Raw genomic sequence first — 27,841 nt, 5'->3', positions numbered from 1 at the left:
GGCAAATTAGATTTATAGGGGGTAAAACAAATGTATCTATTATGTGAAATCCTGGCCGCCCCTATGCGTAAGAATTTTCCGCCGTCATGACAGAAAATATTTTATATAATGTATATCTATGTTAATCGCACGTTGTTAAATATATAGACATCTGAATGAAACATGAATCATTAGCAATATACTCTTATAGTTAAAAGAAATAACGACATTGTATATAGTACGCGTTAAAATACAAAGTAACATTTATTTGTAAATATCCCAGCACTATTTAAACTTCTTTCATGCTTCGTTTATAGTCATCATCTCCTCATAATTGGAACTTTATGAATATTAAAGTCACTCTGTTATCAAACACGTCACAAACTTAAATTATAAAATGTTTCCGCTTCAGTTCAGCAACTGTTAAACCTACTCTCCTAGAATAAGAATGGTATATTAGTGTCCCGTTGACTCGGTTCCTCCGAACTCTGAACAAAACGACTGTTAAGTATTTAAATATATTACAATTCCTTTTTCACTTGAACATTCGGCTATCTTAATTCCACGAGTCTTACTGCTCAACTATGGTCGGCTCGGCATGTAGGTTATGTTCTCAGTGAGGTCCAGCAAAATCAACTCATCCGTCTTTTTGTATACCAACGACAGTGCCAAGCGATGCCGGGTTTGCCATACATTGTGAAGAAACAAAACTGAAATATACAAAACTCAACGGCAGAAAAAATTGAACTTCATTTCCCTTATACAGTTACAAACTAGTATGACTAATAAAATAAAAGATTTTGGGTGCGGTGGGTGGGCTTCGATTTACCGGTATTGAAAGAGGACAGAAGACGGTGTTGCTTACATTTATACCTATATGTCACGTGACTTGCATGCATCGTCAAGGTTTATGAACAGCAGACGACAAATTAGGACAAGCTTAATAATAAATAGTTGACCAGTTCAATTTAGCCATAATAAATGAGATTAATATGTAAAATTAATCTTTATTATTCTAGGACTCAATTGATAAATACCAATAACACAACGACATGTGATAGTTCATATTTTTATTGACGATTATTGCATTGCCACATATAAATAATTCCATCAAGTTTACTTTTTAAAAGTATTTCCAAGAATATAATTGAAAATATGAATGGCGGATATGGTCATGACGGACGTGAAATAAACCTCATCAGACGACACTAATGAAGTTTGTTCGATCCATAGATTATAGCTATGGAAAGACATACGCATAGGAGCGACCAAGAGCGGACTTTACAAGAAACCCTGGGAAGCCCCCACCCCTGTTGCACCAATAACGCCGCTCGGCGTCATATAGATCTGTAATAAATCTGCACCGCATAGGCACCGCCAGATACAAAGCATTACTAATGCTACTCTCGCTGATATAACCCTGTTTATCCAACAACCAGTGCAATCATGCTGCTATACTGCTTTGCTACTCATTGACATGGCGCTAGATAGAACCGCAAAGCATTACTAATGCTACTTTCGCCGCCGCTCGGCGATTGATATAACCGCAAGGTACACCGCAGTAGGGCCAACCTATTAATCGAATCACCAGTGCAACATGAAACTATACTGCTTTGCTACAGAATGGCCTAACAAAATAGGAGCTATTAAAGACCGCTTTAGTCAAAGCTAATCTAGCAAGTACTTTACAGCTCATTTAACCCAAAGATAATTTTAGAACCCAGAAAATAATTTTTTGAACCCTATAAACTGTTATCCACCTACAGACGACACTCTAGGCAAATTAGATTTATAGGGGGTAAAACAAATGTATCTATTATGTGAAATCCTGGCCGCCCCTATGCGTAAGAATTTTCCGCCACAAAATATAAATTTTTAATGCACTTCTTTTCTTTAAAAATTTTTATTTCCCCAAAATTCTTATGATTTTAAGATATTCAAAAGCATATATCGCGAAGAGCATTCCAAGTTCTGCGTCAGATCTTCTCTACTTTTTCAAAATCACCGCTCTTTAATACTAAACATATGCGCCAATTTTCAATATTTATTATTATCTTCTGGTAGTTAGCAATCATACTCCATTACGCAGTTGCATAGGTAAAACAACTAGCGACATTTTAACCAAACACAGTTACTATTTTGAATTACTACTGCTCAAAATGAAGCTATTAAAAGCAAATCTAAGATTATTGCTTGATAATTTTTTACGTTCTCGTCTCGCAACTTTCAAATTTCCTTGTTCGCCATTTTCTAAAACTTCAAAGTTTAATAAAACAGCTTATTTCAATGTAATGTATTTTACGATAATATATTCAATGCCTGCCATTATTGTATGTAAATCATCTCTAAGAAGCGGAACTATTTTAGTTAATTCTATCTTTCCAATCCCTTTCCTTATGTGTGTAGTCTTGTCAGTAGTCATGCATAAATGTGCATTATGAAATAAATATGTTGAAACTAAAGAGGTGTACACCATGCCATTAAAGAAACCACCGGGAATTTGAGCAACTTGTGTCTATGAAGTAAAGACTATAGATTTCAACCTGTCTATTTTCAAATAATCATGATATCCAAATCGGACCAACCATCATAGCTAACTGTCACGCAGCAAACTGTATTTTTTAAAAATGGATAAAGAAGCTGCCCACCGACGTTTTGGCGACAGCGGGGGTAACTCTGGACACATACGTGTTATTTTCACATGGCATTTTAATAATGATAGGGTTGTTTTTATTTATTCATTCTTATTTGATTACGTTACTATAATAATTGTGCCGTTAATCAATCGTAGTAGGTCCAGCGGAACGGGCCAGTGCATGGATATTTCCAAATCGTACAGTTCGATTACTAGGTCATACCTGTTTACACGTTTTCAAACCGAAATTTCTCTACTTGCAAAATGACCTTTCTACTTTTTTATTATGTTTTGTTTGAGTCCGAGTTCACGTTTTTCTTATACAAGACTCACTAAAATATGGAACTCTGAGTTAAGGTAACAAAACGCAATCTTTAATGTTTACGAAAACGAATTGTATGTGGTATACTATATATAAAAGGGAACCTTAAAGCCCTGCTCCGCAACTATTCGAATTCTATTGTATGCACGCAACCCAAGAGCACAACAGGTAACAGATAAAGACCAACCACGACCTGGTAACATACTTTTTTCCACCACAAAAACTTTATGAAAGTCATTCTTAGAATACAGGTAATACATGTATATAACTATACTACAAGTTTTCAGGTGGACAATTTAGGCCTTTCCTGAACAAATGTATATTGACAACTTCATCTGCAAACTTATTCGGTCAATCTCTTTTCGGCATAGTTTCAAAACTATAGATGAATTGCTATCTTACTTTGTAGAAACAAAATGTGATTGAAATTTAAATACACTGATTTCTGTACATATTGCTACAGTAATTCAATAAAATGTTAAGCCATCACACACATTGTCTTGGCCTTATATTATGTCACTGTCAATTTGTAACTAGAGACTTGTTATTTCTCATTTTGCTTCATGCAAAGCATGTATAATTACCATCATGGAAATACAAAATACAGTTATTTTGTGGTGCCTCTTTAACGGCCACGCGCCACACTTTAGCACGCAAAAACGCATGTATTTTATATAGAATTTTATATAAAACAGACTCTATTTGACAGGCTTCAATGTTCATACTTAGGATTTTTATGCTTTTTTCAGTGACAATTTAAGGTTAAAAGGTAGGACAGGAGCAGGTCTTTAATTCATTTTAATTTCAAAACCCGAAACTGGCGAAAGTTACATTTTAGAATATGTCTGGGTGGAGGCATATTATTATTTTGTTTTTGTTGCTTTCCTATCAAATTTGTCGAAAGTTCCGAAAGTTTAAATGAAGTAAATATTACAAAATGTTTGATGTAACAGTTGTTGACCGAAGTTATTTCTAACCAAAATCATCCAAAAAGTCAAGAACTGCCAGTGTACTGTACCTATCTTTGTTAATAAATTCAGTAACATATTAATAAAAATTTAGAACAAAGAATCCTTTAAAACTTACTAAAACATCGCAACAACATGTTTATTTTTAAAATCCGCATAAACCATGTACGTGCGTATGCCACGTGTAGTTTGATTTCCAATATATAGACTGGTCCACCGATTAGGGAAAACAGCATGATTTACCTTGCCCTTTTAATGTAAAAACCGCATTAAACTGAATAACACTTCTACCCAAATAACGGACCATTCCATTATCAATACACACATTCTATTTATAAACCAGACAGGTCACTAAGAATTTCCTGACAGTAATTTAACTCTATATTTTTAAATTGCTGCCGTCTTTTTATTAATATATATTTTTCTATTATGTTTTTTGTATTTTCCGGCCGAAAGTCTGAATTTTGTGCCTGTAGTGTTTTAAATGTATTTATGATAAAAACGAAATAGCTATTTATGATCGCGCTGTATAAAAATTTACAGGTAATTTATAAAACAAGCGGCTATTTTTGTATAATTTTGCTTAACATTCTTCCAGTATCTTACTAGGATTGGTATAGATATCAGGTTATATGTATTGTCTAGCGGTGCTGGAAGTTTGGGGTAATAATATTAAATAATAAATGCACTACGCCTCTTTTTTATGTGACGCCTAAACTTTGCGATGGCACGATAAACTAAAAATTAGCCTTTGTTAAAGTCAATACAGACATTTTTTTGGTTTTGACACGCTTGTAAATGTATTCATAACGCAAAGGCATGCAACGTAGCCACCAATCCTGATTGATTGCCGACCACGACGAGGGAATTAAGCTTGCTTTCACCTAAATTGTTGGTCATAATTTTTCCGAAATGTACCCCCGTGAATTACTGCATCCTTTCTAATAATAAAAAAGATAATTCCGTAGTTCGTGAAGTTCGACATATTATAAAAGCATTAGACCATTTTTCTGTAGAGCCTATATCATCTTTACACACTTCGACGGCACTCATTTTTACTGTTACTAAACAGGGACAAAACACTACCGTTATCATAATCGGTCAGTTCCACCGCACCCTTTTACAACAAAACTGTACAAATCCGTTGCTTTAAAGAGAATGGTACATGCATGGTTATGTCATAACTTGTCTGCCTAAGCAGATTATCAATATATGGTAAAAATCAACTCGTTTTCGCTAAAATTATTGCTATTGCTAGTAGAATTAGCTACAGAAGTCGCCAGATTCAACCCGCCATCTACATTTCGTTATTTGTGTCTATTATCCTAGACGCTATCTACACTTTCCATGTTTCCAGCACGACATATATTCGTGACCAACTACGTGAGCACTACGTGGCATTATATCGAACACCCGTAAAATTTCGTCAAAATCAATAATCGAAGCGTTCATACCTCTATCATCGGCCGAATTATATTTGTCAAATAACTATCTCTGGCCTTTGTTTCTCTCCTGCTGAGGGGTCGTCCCTTCTCCGCCTTCCTCTCCGTGATCCTCGACCATGTGCAGACATAACTAATACAATGTTTATCCACTTCGATTTACCGGTATTGAAAGAGGACAGAAGACGGTGTTGCTTACATTTATACCTATATGTCACGTGACTTGCATGCATCGTCAAGGTTTATGAACAGCAGACGACAAATTAGGACAAGCTTAATAATAAATAGTTGACCAGTTCAATTTAGCCATAATAAATGAGATTAATATGTAAAATTAATCTTTATTATTGCACACGGTATCAGAGCATATGCATATTGCTTTTATGTCCGTCGAACTGTATGTAATAAAATGTTCATGGGATGAATGTGAAATATTAATTCATAACAACATCTTGAATCTTTTGTTTGTCATATGCTCATAAACAATAGAAACGGTATTTAAAAACTAGCGACAACAATACATTTCCGCACTGAATGTTTTCAGGCATATTTTCAAACCTAATGTGAAAATACCATATCAACAAAGCTGATTCAGAGAACATATATTGGGGCCTCCTTGACTGAGTGGTTATGGTCGTTAATTCGAAACCTCGCTTTTGGTGAAAAAATGGAAACTTTCGACTTTTATTTAAATTTGTTAATGAAGCGGCCAGAGTACCATAATTTAAGTTGAAGCAGTGGTTTTTATGATGAGATTTACCGTATATGTAAAAAGCACATAATTCACCAATATACTTTGTAATTACATTCAGACAATTGTATCATACAATTGTATCATGTTTTCTTGTTGAAAGTTCAGATGGATATTCATCAATATATTGATTTAATTCATAATCATCCATACCATGAAAAGCTGTTACTCAGTCATGGTTCTTTTAGCACACAGTACTGTTTTTACAAGACCACGTGCTGTGTTTACAAATGGTGCATGTGAAGTTCCACAGTTATTTTGTGTTTTTACATTTTTTCTTCCTTTGTTTCCCACTGGAAGTGTCTGTTGCGGATCAATCTGAAACTTGAATTAATTTACCAGGCTTCCCGTTGACAACGTTTGTGTAAGTGTCAACTATTTTTTCATCAACTTGCCAAACAAAATCGAGACTATGGTAAGATTCTGCTGCTCGTCTATGGTATCTGCAGCATTGTATGCATTAAAGGTCTTTTCTAATTCTACGTCTTAATGTTATAATCAGTGCAACTCATTGCAGTGGCCGTTCGACACTTCCGCTACCATCAAGCTACCTAATACCTCAAGCTTTAAAAGCGTGGTTGATATCACAATTTTAGTTGAAAGATTCAATAGCCGTAGCTCAGTCGTGGGACTTGCTTTGTAATGAAGCCGTCGAGCGATAACTGCAATTTTCTATCTTGCATTCAAAAGTTGTCTGTTGTTCAAACAAAAATTTGCGAAAAAACAATTGAAATCAATATACGAAGACAATGAGTCTTCCAGATCTTCGTAACAATACTTTATTGAGTTCGCTGCTCTCTATGTATCTGCGCAGATTGTATCATAAAGGTCTTTTGCAATCTCAATTCGTAACATATGTACTCGTAGGTATCAATGCGTGTCGTCTGTGGTTTTTATTTATTGCAGGAAAATTAATTTTGATAAATATTTTTTCTTTGTAATTTTGTGTAAACTTATTTTGATTAATGTCATTGCAAAAATAAAACATGAGAGCATTTTCAAACACTTTCACAAAACCCTGTTCAGATTGTAAAAACTAATAGTCAACTGAAACATACAAGTAAACTTTTCATGTACTTCTGAAACAACAATAAAACAACAATAAAAGCTATTAAAGATATACTGGAAATGGAAGCATTACCAAACGATATCTGAATTTTATATACAGGCAACTTATACCTACGACCCTCACGACAACGTACACCTTCTCTCATGATTTTTATAAACAGGTAAAATTTACCTACTCCATGTCCTTCAAATTTTAATATATGTGGTCAGTATAAACAAGAGCACTACCTACGGGTGCCATCGCTCGTCTGCAACTGCTGGTCAGTAGAATTTCTAAGTACAAAAAGGGCCATAATTCTGACAAAATGCAGTTAGAGTTATGGTTCTTGGCCTACATAGTCACCTAATAATGATAAACAAGTGTGCAAAGCTTCAAAGCTGCTGCTCTTATAGTTACGGAGAAAAAGTGGACTATTCAAATATTTTAACCAAGAAACTCAAATTTTCTAAATACAAAAAGGGCAATAATTTTGACCAAATGTATACCAGAGTTATGTTTCTTGACCTACTAAGTCACCTTATGATGACATGCAAGTGTGCAAAGCTTCAGAGCTGTAGCTCTTATGGTTTTTGAGAAAGGATGGACCTAAACAAAAATTTTAACCGACGCCAACGCTGACGATCAAGTGACGACAATACCTCATAGGTTTTTTCCAAAAATCAGCGTGCTAAAATAAATGTTTACGTAATGTTGGTTTATTTAACTGATGCAGAAATGATTTCTATACAATATTAACACACAACAAATATTGGCTAAAACATAACTGTTTACCAAAATTCATCTTTCACTCTTTTAAATATTCATCTACAATCGCATACTCATGAAAATACTTTCTGAACTTTAACATAAAATGAACATAACTGTGGAGATAAGTTTTACCTTAGTCAACAACCTGCCAATAAGTTAAGGGAACATTTTTAGATCATCAATCTGAGGTGGGAATAGAAGGCATATTATCCACACAATTCTACAAAAATATCGGTGAGATTTTATATTTTGCCAAAGTGATGTGATGAAAGACTGATACAAGTAACATAAGCGAGTGTAAAGCATTTTCTCAGGTTAAAAGAATGCTACTATAATTATTAAAATGTAGATCTTTTTTAAGATTTATATTAACATTTATTGTATATATTCTGACTGTTATAAATAGATTTATTGGCAAAAGAAATAAAATAACAATTGCTTGGAAATTTGATTCCAAAGATTGTTGAAATTGGCAATGAAAACACATCAAGTTTCATCAGAATTCTGCTTCTTGACGATTAACTGAAGAATTGATAACAACAATGTTTTAAATTTTCAAAAATCTTATACACTTTTGGAGATTTTGAATTGAATACATTTATGTATAATATCAATCGAATTATCTACATATATTCTAAAATGAAATCAAGGAAAACCCGGGCTATGGAATAAATGAATAGCACGACAGTTGGTGATCGCATTATGACGTCTACATATGAGTTACTAATCAATGATATAGATAATTCAAAGAAAAAATATTATTTGGCTGACTTATTTATATTCACTTGAAAGGCATATCTATCAGTCTAATATCATGGAATTATTTACGTGAACAATCTTCTGTACAATATGTTTTCGTCATAACGTACTGTCATGATGATTAACAGACATTGCATTTGAATGGCGTTTATGTTCATCATTTTCTAATATTGTGAACATTTCAAATTAGGACAGACAAAGAGGTATAAATGCAATAATTGAAGAAATAAAGCATATTAAGTTTCATAACTTACGAATTTTGATCTAGTTATGGATTTTGAGTATTAAAGACACACGTTATTTTCATATTGAACATAATTATCATGGTGCAAAACTCTTAAGGCCTAAAAAATTCTTTGTTTCCGGTAACATGCTAAAAAGATAGGGTGGGTAGGTCGGAATTTCTTTGTTTTTCTTTTTTTTAGTGAGACTTTTCGAAAATTATTTTTGTGTCAAAATATGAATACAAATAAGGTGGTTATGCCTTTAGAGCATCAGTAAGTTGATTTCTAACATCACTGACCTTGTTTAAAGCATGAAAGGTACAGTTTTGCAATTTTTTACTAAAAAGTTGAAAAATAAATTATCCAAAAACATTTAGGGTCGGGCCAAAACTTTAGGGTAGGTCGGTTGTTGTTATATTACTATGAAATTCGTATAATATACTTTGGTCGAATGTTTCGAATACATTATACCAGGTAAACACTAAGTTTCCAACATCATCAAAAGAAGTTTTAACACTCGTAAGATGCTGAATCATTGGAAACGATATTTTCATTAAACTTTTTTCATGTTAAGCTGAATTTTGCGATGCGATGTCTTTTAGAATTGATGGATAAAAACATATTCCCTTGAAATACCACGTACTATAAACTCGACCTTTCTTAGCAGTACGGAAAATGTTAAAAGTTAAGAAAACATACTAGAAATGACATCCGATTGCAAAACCGTGATGTTCATTCATGACGATTAGTTCTTTTGATTATACAGGTAATATTTTCTCACTCTAGCTTGACGCCTTATGTTAATGTAATTAAATCAAAAGTCATCAGTGTAGTAACAAAAAGATAAGTTAGTCGATGGAATTTCCTGACGAGACGGGTTTTTGTTGATGTTGTAGTTAAGTTTTTATAAATGGTTTGTCAATACTACTAGGTCAGTTAAAACAACATGTGTAAAATGAAATCTATGTCTGACTATCTGAAACAATTTTGTTTTTATTGTATTATATTTAGTGAGAATAAGCTAATTATACAATTTTATTGACTTTCTTCCTTTTGTAGTTTGAAGCCAGGCAATTCTTAAAATAGTACATCTTTTTTCAAATAATATTTTGTTTATTTGTTTGTTTGTGAAATTTAGGCATATTGCAATACACTGCTGAAACATTTGTTTAGAATAACTGATGAAATAAAGGAAGGACAAAACAAAGCAAAACAGTACCAACAGCATTAAGATTTTTCTCCTTTTGACTAAAACATGAAAATATCTCTGGGTATGTAGTAACATCATGGCATTATATACATTTAACATATTTCGTGAAAGGGTGTGTACACACTACTTCCAAAAACGAACTGAGAGAGTGAACAAATATATATTACTTTATCTATATTTCCGTGTTTCTTACGCTATCAATCCCTTGGCGCAATCTCTATAACTCTTGTAGTTAAAAACACAAAAATCAGCAAAATCGGGGACTTGATATGACAAAGGAAATCAAGCTAAGTTAGTTTTCTGAATAAGATCAAGACACATTTTTGCCATGGTATGTAATCAATCGAATGTTTTGTGGCAATGAGAAAATACTCAAAATAACCATGCAAGAATATCTGTAAGTTTTGATATTCCCAATGTGATGCAGTGAAAGGCTAATGTTATTATAATAAGTGAATGCTAAGTGATTTCTCTGTTTAGCCGTTATCTAAGAAATTAATTTGAAGCCTTGAGACATTAATCTTTGCAAAGTGTTTTATATCAGAGTTAGTGACTTTGCGCTCAATCAGTTTTGTAAGTAATATGCTTTATTAGTGGTGACTTTGATGGGATATAAGTATAACCTTGCTCTTTACTATATAGATTACATACTAAGTTATTCTTCACTGATTGAAGTATAGAGGATACTAAAAACACTTGGTGTTATGACACTGAAACACGTGTGGGTAATAGCGCTCGTAGAAGACAAAAACAAGGTATGTGTTAAGAGTTCCGTTATTTCAATAGCGCTTTTAATTAAAACCAAGAGAAAATGTGTTTTATTTGATAATGTCAAGCGAATAAGCATGCTGTGGAATTGTCTTTAAATAGAACTTTCCTTCATGAAAAGAACTTTAAACCTTTGACAAAGGAAAGATAATAATATGAAATGTAGAATGATATTTTATGTAACACTGTCGTGAAAAATTTTACGTCCACACATTATATTATAATAATTAATTCAATGTACCGAGGAAAGCAGAGTTTTTTTTTTACTTTCTGACGTTGTAAAATAACTCTTAAATCATTTTATCGGTGGTAATCACGAATCGCCTTGTGCACATAAAAGTATCTTGCGGGTTTCCACAAAGACGTCCGACGATGCGTCACACCACAAGAGGTCCATTAAAGTATTGAAATTCTTTGGTGTGTTTATTTCACAGTGATTCAACATAATGTACCACTGAATACGACATGAATGTTAATTAAGTTAATAATTTTGCGAGTGCTTCTTGCGTATGTTTTCCTGTCTTTTCTCAATGATATAAATAGTCCAGCTGAGACTCGCATTATGATATATATCTCATGATTGCGGCCAGAATAACACACTCTTCTGGATAGTTGCTAAGAGAATTCAAGTTTTTCTGGATAAGGGCAGAATTTGTGATAACTAAATGTTTTACATGTTTGTAAGCCTGTTTATCTCATCCAATCCTGATATAATACCTTGCAAGAAGTTTAAGAAGTAATGAAATAATATATTCTTTACAAAGTGAACCGGTGTTAAAAAGCTTTGCAACAGGTTAAGAGGTTCTGGTTAAAAGCTTATAATGTAATAAATAAATTTGGCTGCTCACAGAGTTGTGAGAACGATGAAAGCAGTCATGTTGTAAGGACGTAGTTCAGAGTTTTTGATACATTTCTAAGAGCTCTTGATAACAAAATATATGTATATCAGATTAAGGCAGTGGATAATAACAAGTATGAAGAGGTGGATCTAAACCTGTAGGCGCAATCATATACTAAATAAATTCATCAAAGAAATGAGAAATCAGAGTAGAGTACAGAGCAGGTTAAAGGTATGTTTATGAACAAATGTTTTACGCTTGTTTATTTTTTTTCTTTTATTCAGCTGTATTTAAATTTACTTACATGTATTTCGTAAATAAGCAAAATATTTTTATTAAAAGAGAGTAATAGTGTTCAGTAAAGTTATACATTAATGCTAAAGTTTGTTATACCTGTAAAATGTCATTTTTGTGTGTTCAAGTATTGTCTTATATGCCTTAAATAACTATCATGTTATTACATAGTATATAAGAATAACATATTCCATATTTGTAATCATTTTACCATAATTTTATAACGTAGGGTCGCTGTTCTTACTGCACAGTCTAGAATGTTTCTTATTGTCATATTGCGAAGAACGTTATACAAGTTTAAAATATTTGACAGCCTACATGTGTATGTACTTGTATTTGATGTAGGCTCTTTACTGAAAACATATAAGGATGAACAGAAACGCCAATGCCGGAGGTGACGGTACAAGTATAGTAATAATTTTCTATCATTGCAAATTTCTGAACAAATATATAATACATTATGTGGCCATGGAAATGCCTAACACTGTATTTAAAATCACTGAATTTTCTGAGAATCGCACCGTACTGGAGGCGCACTAGTGTCAAAACCAGGCCTAGAGTTTCGTTCAAAGTAGAGTGGAAGTTTAAGAGCAATCATATTTGGTACATGTATGATCAAATATTTTACACTTAAAAGAAAAAAATGTTTTACTATATCTTTAACACTGAAAAACTGTATCCTTTGCTTTTCCTGGAATGGCATAAATACGAAACTAGCTTTACTACACGGATGTTTAAAAATTTATTTGGAGTGTTAACATAAACGTAAGGATTAGATTATATACCATATTTTCCAAGAACGAATAGATAAAATTGTATGCAAATAATATTTATACGAAAACTTGTTGCAAACTAAAAAACAAATTTATTAACATGTAAATGCAATATATACTAGAAATCGCTTAAATAAGTATAAAATATTCATCTTGGTAAATACGATATGTACCATAATTTCAGCAAACAAAACGACAAAATCGCATATAATATTTTATTCGGAAACCGCCTGGTTTAAGCACTGTCCTCCTTTGTCCAAAGCATACTTGATTAGATCTATTCAGATTTGACTAGTAACTTTTCAAAGAATTTTGTACTCATAATTTTAACTGTTTATATTAACATTAACTGCTTGGTTAACTTATTGGCTTTGACACAGTCCAACATACCTCATTCCCTCTGTTCGGGCTCTATGATGTGACTTCAACCTTATCAACCACGCTTAAAGCGTTATGATACCGGTGCGTTGATATTTTATGAATTGGTCCACACTGTATCAATTCCCTTTTAAGCAAACGTATTTTTGAAATAAAAAAAAAACGATTGTTTATGTCGAATAAAAACTGTCTTTATAAAACTTTATTGATTATACACTTACGGCCATTTCTAACCGACACCTATATAATGCCATGTAGTTTGATTATCTGTGAACGGATTTCGTTCAGATTTTAAAGATATATAATTTAATCCCAATTGAAAAACATATAGGTCTAAAACTTAACAAATAAAAAATACCACTTTAAAATCCGAATTCACAAAATGGCATCAGGCAAAATTCTAACAATGTGAAAATATGGCATGTCAAACGTTGCTAAATTATATTTGTATGTTATTATTATTGTATGTACCCCGGGGTGTAAGATGGATTTTTCCAGCACCGGTAAAATACTGGAAATCTCCGTCTGTTATGCAAGAATCGATATTCTTATGGTAAAAGCCATTATTGTTATTCTATATTTCGTTATTCGTTATTGTATCCGTCATTCCGTCCGTCCACAATTTCATGTCCGGTCCATAACTCTGTCATTCATCAACGGATTTTTATATTACTTGGCACAAATGTTCCACATAATCAGACGACGGGGACACTTCCAGTTTAGCGGTCCCCGGTCGGAAATACGTTATGATGTCATGTTACTTTGGGGGCTGTCGCCCCCACACCCCTGCTTTTTCCATTAGTTCTTCTGGCCCCATACCAGCGCTATGGTATTTAAACAAGAATTTAAACACAACCCTCCTAAAATAAATAGTCAAAGTCAGTGGGGACCGCTAAAATGGAAACTACCCAGACGACGTGTCATGCGCAAACCCGGACCCCAATCTCGTAGGTCAAGGTCACACTGGAAAACGGTAAACTGGACTTTTCTTTTCGCAATTTCATGTCCGGTTCATAACTCTGTCATTCATCAATGGATTTTGTAATTACTTGGCACTGATGTTCCCCATAATCAGACGACATGTCATGCGCAAAATCCGGACCCCTAGCTCAAAGGTAAATGTCAAACTTGGAGGTCAAATATAAACAGGGTTTTTTATGCAATTTCATGTCTGGTCCATATCTCTGTCATTCATCAAGGGATTTTTAATATTATTTGTCACAGATGTTCCCCATAATCAGACAAAGTGTCATGCGCAAAATCCAGACTCCTACCTCAAAGGTCAAGGTCACACTTGGAGGTCATAGTTAAAATGGGCTTTTTAATGCAATTTTGTGTCCGGTTCATAACTGTGTCATTCATCAAGGGATTTTAATATTACTTGGCACTGATGTTCCCCATAATCAAAAGACGTGCCATGCGCAAAACCCGGACCCCTAGCTCAGAAGTCAAGGTCACACTTGGAGGTCAAATGTAAACAGGGCTTTTTTATTCAATTTCATGTCCGGTCCGTAACTGTCATTCATCAAGGGATTTTTGATATTACTTGACACAGATGTTCCCCAAAATCAGATGACGTGTCATGCGCAAAACCCGGATCCCTACCTCAAAGGTCAAATGTAAACAGGGCATTTTAATGCAATTTTGTGTCCGGTCTATAACTTTAACATTCATTCAGGGATTTTAATATTACTTGGCATAGATATTCCCCATAATCAGGTGACGTGTCGTGCGCAAAACCCGGATCCCTACCTCAAAGGTCAAGGTCATTATTTCTTAAAATAGAAGTTATCTACAATTCATATCTTTTTAATTAACTTTTGAATCGTAAGGGGTATTGGGTTCATACTTTGGGTTCTTACCAAACCCCTTGGGGGAATTCTTTTGGCTGGGGTCAGGTCAAGGTCACTTAGGTCGTTGTTACTAAAATAGAATTAATAGAAAAATTGGCTTCTCTTAGGAACCGACACGCATCTAACCGGCAAGAAAACAAAATCACCAATGATAAACATTCTTAACAATTTGGTACTGACCAAAACGTAAAAGTAAGAGAATATGTTCTCTCCATTTCTCGATGGAAACGTGGTCTACTTTCGTTTATGACGAGCCAATGGAAAGCCTTGTTACAAAATATGGGAAATAATTACATCATTCTGAAGGATATAAATAGCACAGCGACGATATACAAAGACAGTCACATAACATAGAATATGAATGACACGTTTTATAAATAGAATCATCAGATATTGAACAACAATAATGAGTTTTACCTTAAGCATATCGAACATACAATAAGAATAACGACATATACAATAACAATGGTAAGACTTAGAATATGAATGACACGACATTGAATAACAATAATAAAGATACAATAACGAACTATAGAATAACAATAATGACTTTTACCATAAGAATATCGAACATACAATAAGAATAACGACATATACAATAACAATGGTAAGACTTAAAATATGCATGACACGACATTGAACAACAATATCAAAGATACAATAACAATAACGAAATATAGAATAACAATAATGACTTTTACCATAAGAATATCGAACATACAATAAGAATAACGACATATACAATAATAAAAGCAAAATGTAGAATCTGAATGACACGACACTGAATAACAATAATAGATATACAATAATAATAATATAGGTTATATAATTAAGCAACGTTTGACATGCCATATGAAAAGTCACTGAATCACAGAGCAGTTTATACGTCCAAGTAATTTATAATTTGTGTGTCCTTCCATGGATATCACAACATGCACACACCTTTGCCTCATCGACAGCATATAGTTGGGGAATATTACTCCATTCCTGCACAAGGGCCAAACACTCGGGCAACCTGTAAAGAAAATAACTCAATATTAAAATTTCACTGATAAATCTACATTTGTATTATAATTTATTGTGATTAGATTCATTTTGTAAGTATTTGCAGTCAAAATATCGTTATTTAAAAGAATCCGGTTAACTTACGTGTCTGGGTGAATGTCCGGCTTGCAACATGCTGTTTCGCGGCCGCGCTCTTGAATATTCATCCTAACAATTACAATTTTAATAGCTGGGTTATGTTTTTTTTCAGGGTGAATAGAATTCTAGAATAACTAAATGAAAACAAAAATCGATATTTTTGCTTACCAACATTTCCTCGTACAAAGTGTTCAAATCGTGCATGTACCAGGTGCAAAACTGCCAGATCGTCACGATTGAACGATTTTATAATTTATGTACAGCCTATGCAGCCAAATAAATCTATGTATAATTTCAAACTAATACATTGAACCATATTCGAGAAAACGGAATTTGAAAAGTGTCGGGTTAGAAATGGCCGTAACTGTATTTGATAAGCACTAAATTAGATTGAAAACAAAACATCCATATATGGTAGACATTTCATTTCTCTAGTTTACACATATGTAATAATTTATCAAATTTCTTTTGTGCTTCTTGAAATCCTAAGCACTTTGATCTCGTACTGCATTTCATATGCCATTCAAACTTCACAGCGTATATTTACAAAAAAAACGGTCATTAAATTGAAGGTCATATCAACTCAGTGACGACCATTTTCTTCAAACCTGTCCGATTTATTTACTAATATTCCTCTTCAGCTCTTTTTCCTGCCGTATACAGTACGTGGACTGTTTCTTCCACTTATTTTGGCTGGTTACAAACATCCAATTGGATTAAACCTTATTCAACTGTAAATGGAAATACATCGATATTCAATTTCCTGCCATCATTGTAACAAAACTTTTGCCTCTCAATGTCTTTGCAATCCTAGAAATCATAATAAGAGAATCTCCATACTACTTGTAATATAACAAGTAATTAATTTGTTGCAAAAGCGATCAAAGTGTCATAGTATTACAAATTAATTGTACAATGCTTTTATCAATGAAATAAACAGATTGCAGTTGCTAGATGTATAAAAAATATATGGAATTTAAAGTAGCCTCTTATGATTTTATCAAATCTGGCCTAGCGTAGAAACTGCATCAAACATATGGAACCTTAAGTAGCCTTTGTTTATTATTACCTTACTTTTTAATTTTACTATAATAGAATTCCGCCTAAGCCGGTGCTAGGTGGATATGAGGGATGTTGCATATTTCATTAACTCAATCAAACCGAGTCTTCTGTAGTTTTGCTTTGCTGCTTTCTGTGCTTCAAGGAGTCAATAGATTTTATTACATCTAACCCAGTGTAGAAGATGTATGAAATATATGGAAACTAAAGTAAGCTTTGTTGATTATTGTCTTACATCTAGCTGGATGTTTTATATCACTAGTACATCATTTAGAACTCCACTCGACAAAACATTATTGTACACCCCGACAAAAAAGTTGTAAGGGGGGTATACTGGTTTCAGGTTGTCTGTCTGTCTGTCCGTCCGTCCGTCCGTCCGTCCGTCTGTCTGTCTGTCTGTCCCGTCTGTCCGTAGACACAATCTTGTGCGCACCATCTCTCCTCATCCCCTTGACACAATTTAATGAAACTTCACACAAGTGATCAGTAACAACAGAAGTTGTGCATGGGGCATGTTAGGTTCTTTCAGAAAAAAAATTGCAGAGTTACGGAACTTTGTTTTTTGTTACTTTACTATATACATAGACACAGTCTTGTGCGCACCATCTCTCCTCATCCCCTTGACACAATTTAATGAAACTTCACGCAAGTGATCAGTAACAACAGTAGTGGTGCATCGGGAATGTTAGGTTCTTTCAGAAAAAAAAATGCAGAGTTACGGAACTTTGTTTTTTGTTACTTTACTATATACATAGACACAATCTTGTGCGCACCATATCTCCTCATCCCCTTGACACAATTTAATGAAACTTCAACAAGTGATCAGTAACAACAGTAATTGTGCATGGGGCATGTTAGGTTCTTTCAACAACAAAAATTGCAGAGTTATGGGACTTTGTTTCTTGTTCACATACTATGTACATACAGTCTGCATATCCTTAGGACGGCCAGCACATATTTATGCAATCTCGCCAGGCATATGTATGTTTTTGACAACACAGAAAATGACGTCACTCGACCTTCAGCTATTTCCGGAAGTAAATAAGATGAAAGTAGAAATGCTAAACTTGAAAACGAAAGCCGCATTTTGATTCGTAGATAGTCAGGGGTCACGCGCAGGGGTCACCCCGTCTAAATGTATGCGCGTGGACTTGTTTTTTGTTGTTTTTTTTTTTTTTTTTTTTTTTTTTTGCTATTGGGGAGCCAAATTTCAGCACTTTATTACGAATTGAAATTGCCTGGGCTTTAGTACAGCATGTCAGCTTTTAATCTATGAGAAAATATTTGAGCGCTGGATAAACAGAAATCCCACAGGGGTCCGTAACGGACCAAGGGTACATTGATAATTTTGGAACTTCATCAAATCGCTCATAATGTCATTTTTGATGTTGTCTGAGAGTGTCAGTATATGCCTCAGATGTAAGATATAACCGTATTTGAGAGCTGCAGACCTAGACATTTCAGAAATATTTTCAAAAGAAGTTTCGTGTAATAAATGTTATTTCTACGGAAGCGTGAAAGGGCCATCAGACGCTAATACGTTTTAGTACGTTAAGGCTGCGGAAAGGATATACAGATTTCCTAAAATGCATTTTAGTTTAGCCATTTTGTCTCAAACGTCAGTTTTCGTACAGACGTGTTAAAAAATGTCGAAAAAAGCATGATTTTTAGATAAAAAATGATTTCTCTAATAACCTTAGGACGGCCAGCACATATTTATGCAATCTCGCCAGGCATATGTATGTTTTTGACAACACAGAAAATGACGTCACTCGACCTTCAGCTATTTCCGGAAGTAAATAAAATGAAAGTAGAAATGCTAAACTTGAAAACGAAAGCCGCATTTTGATTCGTAGATAGTCAGGGTCACGCGCAGGGTCACCCGTCTAAATGTATGCGCGTGGACTTGTTTTTTTTTTTTTTTGCTATTGGGGAGCCAAATTTCAGCACTTTATTACGAATTGAAATTACCTGGGCTTTAGTGCAGCGTGTCAGCTTTTAATCTTAAGAAAATATTTGAGCTCTGGATAAACAGAAATCCCACAGGGGTCCGTAACGGACCAAGGGTACATTGATAATTTTGGAACTTCATCAAATCGCTCATAATGTCATTTTTGATGTTGTCTGAGAGTGTCAGTATATGCCTCAGATGTAAGATATAACCGTATTTGAGAGCTGCAGACCTAGACATTTCAGAAATATTTTCAAAATAAGTTTCGTGTAATAAATGTTGTTTCTACGGAAGCGTGAAAGGGCCATCAGACGCTAATACGTTTTAGTACGTTAAGGCTGCGGAAAGGATATGCAATCTTGTGCGCGCCTAATCTTCCGAACCCTTGCACACAATTTAATGAAACTTCACACAAGTGATCAGTACCAACCCTAGTTGAAGAATATAAGATTCTTTCACTGGTTGTAGGTGCAGATGGGAATATCCGGCCTCGAGGGTAACTGTTTAGGCGGTAACGAGGCTCCCTGCAGTTACTCGAGAGCCGGATATTTCCATCTGCACCTATAACCAGTGACAGAATCTTTTTCTTGCATACCGATTTCAAGAAATAATAATATAAATAAAATCAATCGAACGGCTTTCTTTTTAGAACTATTTCTTATGGCAGTGTATTTAAACAAAGCGCGGGAAACCAACGTCCGTAAACAGGAAAGACGTCATGACGTTTCAAAACAAACAACAATGTTTAGTTCCGGTTTTGTTTTATGAGTTGCAGCGTAACGTTATGATTTTTTGATAAAATAACGTGATTTGAATCGAGAAATATACTATCAGGAACCAATAGGAACTGTCAAGGTATTGAATTTCTATTGCGTTTTTTAAATAAAATATAAATTACTACATAAATCTTTAACATATCTGTAGTTCGTTATACGTCATTTACAGCACGAGAGTCATCTTACACCCCGGGGTGTAAGATGGATTTTTCCAGCACCGGTAAAGATACCGGAAATCCCCGTCTGGTATGCAAGAAACGCTTTTACCATACACCAGTTTCGTGGGGTTAATTTTACTTGTTTGCTGATGAGATAAGAAGGTATGGTTTCCCTTTATCAACTTCCATTTTTTTTGGTATTACTCCAACCTTCCCCACCCACCCAAAAATATATATTGCTTGAATTATGGTACAGTAATTCATCCATTTTCGATAATATTTCGTTGGCGAGGATATACTGTAACAATATTTTGTTTGTTAAAATCATTACGGTATCGATTCGGGAGTCGCTTGGTTTATGGTGTGTGGCTGCGCTTGTTTCTGGATATGTTCAGTGTTTCCAGAGGGTCTTTTTCACTTTATATCAAGATTTGTTAACATCTTATCCAGTTAGAAGTTAAGAGTACGTGCGTCGCTTTTTATCTCATTATAAAGAAAGGTATACATCATAATTTTGTGTTGGCACAGTTACAATAATTTCATACTTAAATAAAGAGTTTGGCGCCATGAGGGTACCCATTATAATTATGTTAAAGATAGTGAACCTTTAGTTAGTATTGACAATAATAATTAGCAAAAACAAAGCCGACTTTTGATATCTTAAATAAAGAATTCCTGATACAAAGAAAGCGAACAGTTATAAATTAAAGACATTATCAGCGGATGGATACATACCTTCAAACTCGTTTCTTCATTCGTACTAGACTATTTCATAATACTTAGCTTGATTATGTTTTGTTTCTTAAAGACACAATAAACAAATGTAATACCTGGCTTTATGGAGCCGAATGGTTAATGTTATTTCATGCAGGGAAGACTATTTAACAGTCATTATCTGCCTTTTCTCGTGTTGAGTTACAGTTTGTGTTCTTGACATACGTTAAATAAATTACTTCTTAATAAGAAAACAAAGAACATTGTCATCAATCATCATGCCTAAGATTTTGGAAAGTGGTTCAGTAATCCAAAAGTCATTTGTAAATTTCCTCGCTTACTTGAACATTATTGTTTAGTAGTACGGTACAATACAAGATAATTGGTGATAGTGGAGAAATAGATAAGCAACATTACATCATGCTCAGTAAATTCGATATTTGAACTTGACACCACAACTTCCCGAGCGCGAATGAAGTCGATATAAGATAGTTTGCCGAATTGATTTTGGGGTCGTGATAAGAGATTTAATTTTTATTTTAGTATTATTAATTTCACCTGTCGAGATTTACCCCGCGTAACACCTTATTGGAAGTATATTTTTCAGTTAATCAGCTTTGCTGGAGCCTGCAGTCACGCTCACGATTTGAATGAAAGAAATGAAAGTATCAACAAAAGCCTCATTCGACTAGGCTACCACTATTATAAACTTCATACATATTTTGCTAAATTTTATCACCGGAATTCAGATTTAATTTTAAAATTATATTGTAATCTAATGACAATTTTGCGTCAAGATTTATCAAAGGCTATTGAAATATTATTAATAAACTTCGTACAATTCTGGACCGTGTTCATTTTCCAAGTGTTTTGAAGAGATTATAAAAAGTTTTATAAACATAGGTTGTGACCCCACAATTTTTAGACGCATCGCATGTTTGATGTTCAGCCCTTTTATAGTTGGGTGTTATGCTTTCCCCTTTGGTAACGTCTGACAGGACAAGTCAGGTGGAAGACTCAGTAACAGTCAGTTCTTAAAGCCCACGGTGACTGAGCTGTTTCGATATTTTCTTTCTGACCTGCTTCTTCAGGCCTTAACTGGTGTTTACCAATTTGTATATAAGTGATTCACCAGGTTGGATGACTTTAATTTAAACTGACCTGTAACGGTATCCCATAGGGTTGCTTAATGTTTCTTCCTTGTTGTCTGTTTATTGTGCTTTGTCTATGTTTTATGTGTATATGTCTGTCATTTGAGCATGGCTACAGAATTATGCTACTGTTGTGTTTTGATTTTGGGAGTGCGTTCTTGAAACGAAGCTCTTCCTATTGGTTATTTCTCTTTGGGTTTTTTCTCCCTCATCTTCTTTTTTGTAATTGTATTGCTTCCATGAGTTCTTCACTAACCTTAAACAACATATGTGTTGAATATTATATAATTACTTAAGTTAAACGCCATTTAATGACAAATGTCTTAAAGTCAGCATCGTCTTTTTATATTGAAACTGGGTTTATCTTAGCTTTTTAGATCAGTGCATTAGTAAGTTAAGACAGAGACCATCACTTGTATAAGACAATCTGCGAAGTTAATAACGAAGGGGTCAATTTGAAAATACTATTGTTATCCGTATCTGACTGACAGAAATAACTGGATGAAGCTATCTTCTGTTGGTTTGGGACTTATTGTCTCATTAAAAATGACTGAAGTCCATAAAAATGAAATACTACGTTTCCATTCATTACCTATGGAACAAGAGTAAAGGAAATATACTTATTATCATGAAATATCATATGACTGTACGAGTTTACCAACAGCTAAACCAATCCTTCTAAAATCAAACTAAAGTTTATTTCTAGACGTGAAATATGAAATTAAATTATTAGTAGATGCTGATCTTAATACAACTGCTTTGTGATATTCCGGTGGCCGCATACATGTTGCTCTTCGTGTATCATGTTCCTGTATGGAAATATAATATACAGCACAATTGAATGCATTCATTTGCATATATTTGTTTGCAATCAATTCGTGTAACTAAAAGCTGGTACCTGTGAAGAACGGCCGTCATTTAGTAAAACCTTCAAATAGCATGTCTTACAGTCCCAACAATGTTTCGAAATCAGAGTGGTGAGGAGTGAGTTATTTCAAGTCGGGATTCTCCTTTACCACTCACATGTAAGCTCTCCTTTAAAAATACAGATTTTCTAATGTTGGAATCTACAAACCAAGTTTGAATAATAAATATTATCTAAGAGCCAGATGGTCATTATCATGTCGGTCTGCTTTCAAAATTTATTCTATATCGCATTTTTGTTTTAATTCTTGAGATGCGAAACATTCAGCTAAAATCATAGAGGTATTAATACGTATTTGTAAATACACCGGGAGCAAACTGCCTCTGCGACATTATAGTAAAAACTTGTAACTTAAAATGAACTGTAAGTGACAAAAAGCTAATAAAGTGCCAGGCCATTTCAGAAAAGAAATAACTATCAATGTTTGTACCTGAAAGTAAATTGCTTTGATAATTACACTACCATTATCGTACAATAAAATACACGACTTATGTGTGCTACGGCACAAAAGATTTAGAGAATTGTCATTTTTTTTCTAATTGTATCATTTGTTAGTTTGAATATAAAATTAACTACACATTTATTTATTCAATGTTATTAGCGTAACATTTTAATGCAGTGTCTAGTTTGAATCAAAAGAATATTAAATTCCTTTTCAACCAATGGCAAATATTAACGCCTATATACAATTCTGATAATTTCAAGAAGATAAATAATCATCGGTGCATGTCTATACCAAGTTTGAATAGTTTGAATAGTATCATATCAGAAAAGATATATCAAAATTTGCATGTCTAACTAAAGTTTTTACGTTATCTGAAATCATATCTGTGTCTAATCGAACAAACCAATGGTTACTTGCTTTCTTAGAAAATGCTGCCAAAATTGTGGTTCAAAGCGTAAGTTCGTTATACGTCTATGCAATTTTGTAGAACTGAAAGCGAAAATGAGATAAATGTTTCAGGTAACTAGGTACATTTAACGCAAAAATAAATAAAAATAGAGACCTTTGGATTGCTTATGTCTAACGATTACAACAAGAAATCACAGCTGAGTGGAAAGTGTCTATCTAAAACATTTCAGATATTCTCATCACGCTTAAATGAGTCGTGTTTCGATGAAACTATTGGAATCTTTGGGTGGCAATAAAGTGTTTCCTAAACATTCAACTCTTTTGGAAGGGTGTTTAAAACGAAGGACTCAAACAGAGACAATAATTTGATTCGTGAATGATTTACTAGTTCGAAATATAACATGTGTTTACACAATACTGAATGAGGTCTGGAGGAAAGGGAAAAAGTTGCGTGCCAGATATCAGTTAAAAATAAATTAATAAATGTTAATGTTGTTAATCGATGATAAAGTGAAAGAAATGGGTTTACAAAAATAGAGGAAATGATGTCATTCTTTGTAGCCAATCCATTTCCACTGACTAACATTGATAAAACGCATTTACTTAAACGATTATATCTATTTCCCCTATAGAAAATTGTTGCAAGGTGTGTCACTATGGTCTAGTGAAACCACACTTGACTGCAATCCAGAGATCCGGGGTCCAGACACTGGAAATGTCTGAGATGCTCTTGGGTGTCGCCCAACAAGCTAAGACGACAGTACTGTTTCTTTCTAGGAAACAGTTTCATGTGTTTTGACGCAAGCTATACATCACCAGGCTGTCTATTTGCATGAGCTAGACTTAGTTTGATAAATGATTGTTTTGTTCAGTCATTTTATTTCTATCAACGATTAAAACAGTTTGATACCCTTCAAGAGACACACTATGAAGACACTGAAACATGATTGAACCCAGGGCTTTCCTAGTTGTTTATCTGCGCCCTGACAAAACTTATTCGGCTTTGGAAATAAAAACTGGTCATATAGGGTTAGATATAGCAAATATACTTGGACTCATTGTTGTTATATTTTCTGATCCTTTGTGATCATGGGGTACATGCATTTTCACTATAATAGAGTTCCGCGTAAGCCGGTGCTAGTGGGCGTGAGAAATGTTGCACACATTTCATAACCCCTCATGAACAGACACAATCAGACCGAGACTGCTATTCTGTTGTTTGGCAGCGTTGTATGCTTCCAAAGGATTTTTTCACATATTTTGTTGACGTTCAAACACAGTAACCTTTTTGTCCTTAGAAGCTGATTAGTACTAGTAATTGCGAGGAAACATTGTCATGTTTAAGGTTGATGTATTTCATCCCACTTGAAGGCCGGCTTTTTGAAAAGTATTTTTCAAAATTTTCAATACAACATGTCTGTAGATATTCCAGTTACTTATTTTATTTACCCTTTTGAACAGGAACCTTGGTTTGTGAAAAACATATCACATATCCTTGAAAGTAATAAAACGTATTAGCGTCTGATGGCCTTTTCACGCTTCCATAGAATCAACATATACGACTGCCCGAGGACAAATAACTAGGCCAATATGAAATTGCTTGATAAATGACGATTTTATCATTCAACTTTCGAATATTGGCATTAACACTATAAGACTTCTTTGCACAAAAATCCACACTATCAAAATGTCTTTTCCTTGAAAATTGTCAGGATTTCTGATTGGAGCTTGTTAGTACACAACACTGAATAAGCCGAAAGTATCGTTATAAACCTACAAAGACGAACATCGACATCGTATGTCCGCTCAAGTATACTTGGTTATTACATGAATATGTTAGATAATATTTTTGTCAAAAATGTGAAAATTATTGTAACCTATAATTTTTATGTAAAACAAAATGGCGCCATTTAAAAATCTATCGGAAGTGACTTCTCCGTATTGGCCCTCTCTTTTGAACCAATCAAAATGCTTGAATTCCGTATTTGCCATTTTCTCGTATTGGCCCTGCTTTTCTCATATTGGCCCAGTTGTTAGCTCTACATTCTTCATATGATGTGCACAATTGACCTAATACAGTGTGTAATATTGTAAAGTTGAATAATAATTTATGAGTATTGTATGGTACAACTAATTTATATTTTAAAATTTTATGGGTATAACATAAAGTACAGCTGATACATGTAATACTATATGATTTTTATGAACACTACATAAAATACAGCTGTGTTCCTTGTATTTTGTACCACAACATATTGTGTCACTACCGCTTTCAAGACATTTTCTTTATAGTTTACAGACAACTAAAGAGTTTTATGAATCAAAAGTTGATTTATCACTGTACATTATGTTACGTGCATATTTACAATTGAAATTAAGATTTGCCCCCTTTATAATTGGTATTTATCTGAAACTCGTTCTCGGTTAGATAAGTGGTAATTATTTCCATTGAATACATAGGCTTGTTTTTTAATTATTCAGTTAGATTTAACTTATTTGATTGCATGAATTATCTTTGTTCTTTAGCACCGATTGAAAATATTTAATTTCCTGTCATGGTGACAACACTTTTCTGAAGCATAAGTCCGAATACAGCCTTTTGTATCAGAATATGTCTTAGACTTTCATTAAGAGCAATACCGATCAAAGCTACTGATAATTAAGCATTAATAAATATGGTTTAATTTTATTTTACGAAGGGAACAAATTGCTGATGGAAGAAACTTTTAAATAGTTAAGCGGATCTTAAGTAGTCTTTGTCTTACATTTTCCTCCGCCTGTCGTTAATTGATGTCATCTTTGTGCTCAAAGTTCAGATACGTTAGTGTGTAAATTCATGTATTCATATCTCATCTGACCATATCTGAATGCTTTACTTCATTCAGTCGAGTGGTTTAATCATAAGTTTAAAAGCTTACATCTACAAGGAAATATTTTATTATGTAAAATGAATAAAATGAATTGTCGACAATCTTAATTTATGGTAAATCATTCGTTGGCTAGCCACACACGGGTTTTAGTGTACACTAAAGTTTCAGAAATGGCATCATTTTTAGCTCACCTGTCACATAGTGACAAGATGAACTTTTGTGATCACCCGTCGTCCATCGTCAGTCCGTCCGTCCGTGCGTCCGTCAACAATTTCTTGTCTGCACGATAGTGATTTCATTTATGATTTTATTTTAACCAAACTTGCACACAACTTGTATCACCATAAGATCTCGGTTCCTTTCTTGAACTGGCCAGATCCCATTATGGGTTCCAGAGTTATGGCCCCTGAAAGGGCCAAAATCAGCTATTTTGACCTTGTCTGCACAATAGCAGCTTCATTTATGATTTGATTTCTACCAAACTGGCACACAACTTGTATCACCATAAGATCTTGGTTCCTTTTTGAACTGGCCAGATCCCATTATGGGTTCCAGAGTTATGGCCCCTGAAAGGGCCAGAATTAGCTGTTTTGACCTTGTCATTTATGATTTGATTTTAACCAAACTTGCACACAAATTGTATCACTATAAGATCTTGGTTCCTTTCTTGAACTGGCTAGATTCCGTTATGGGTTCCAGAGTTATGGCCCCTGAAAGGGCCAGAATTAGCCGTTTTGAACTTGTCTGCAAAATAGCAGCTTCATTTATGATTTGAATTTAATCAAACATGCACAAAACTTGTGTTGCCATAAAAACTCAGTTCTTTCATTGAACCGGCCAGATCCCATAATGGGTTCCAGAGTTATGGCCCCTGAAAGGGCCAAAATTAGCTATTTTGACCTTGTCTGCACAATAGCAACTTCATTTATGATTTGATTTTAACCAAACTTGCACACAACTTGTATCACCACAAGATCTTGGCTCCTTTCTTGAACTGGCCAGATGATTCCGTCATGGGTTCCAGAGTTATGGCCCCTTAAATGTCCAAAATTGGCTATTTTGGCTTTTGCAGCCATATAGAGACTTCATTTATGGTTTTATTTGATACAATCTTCCAAAATATCTTCAACAACAATAAATCTTGGATTCCATGACAAATCAGATCCAATCGTAGGTTCCAGAGTTATTTTATATCTGATTACCTCCCCTGATTGTAGTCAAAATGGATTT

At 34.1% G+C, this 27,841-nt stretch overlaps 1 protein-coding gene across 2 annotated transcripts in view; it reads left to right on the top strand.

The window, feature by feature from the left end:
- LOC123549917 (inositol 1,4,5-trisphosphate receptor type 3-like) overlaps positions 1 to 27,841 on the top strand; it is a 277,938-nt gene that overhangs the window by 38,238 nt on the left and 211,859 nt on the right. The window contains exon 1 of one of the 2 annotated variants that reach the window (XM_053546443.1): positions 11,758 to 11,944. The exons of the other annotated variant lie outside the window; for it this stretch is intronic. Within the exon in view, the coding sequence (XP_053402418.1) occupies positions 11,909 to 11,944 (36 nt within the window). The 5' untranslated portion in view covers positions 11,758 to 11,908. Of the gene's footprint in view, positions 1 to 11,757; positions 11,945 to 27,841 lie in introns of those variants that run through there. 2 annotated transcript variants of the gene reach the window in all.

Source organism: Mercenaria mercenaria, chromosome 6, assembly GCF_021730395.1.
Source record: "Mercenaria mercenaria strain notata chromosome 6, MADL_Memer_1, whole genome shotgun sequence".
NCBI classification, from domain to species: domain Eukaryota; kingdom Metazoa; phylum Mollusca; class Bivalvia; order Venerida; family Veneridae; genus Mercenaria; species Mercenaria mercenaria.
The sequence above is the reverse complement of the archived record's forward strand: the minus strand, read 5'-3'. Positions and strand labels throughout refer to the sequence as shown.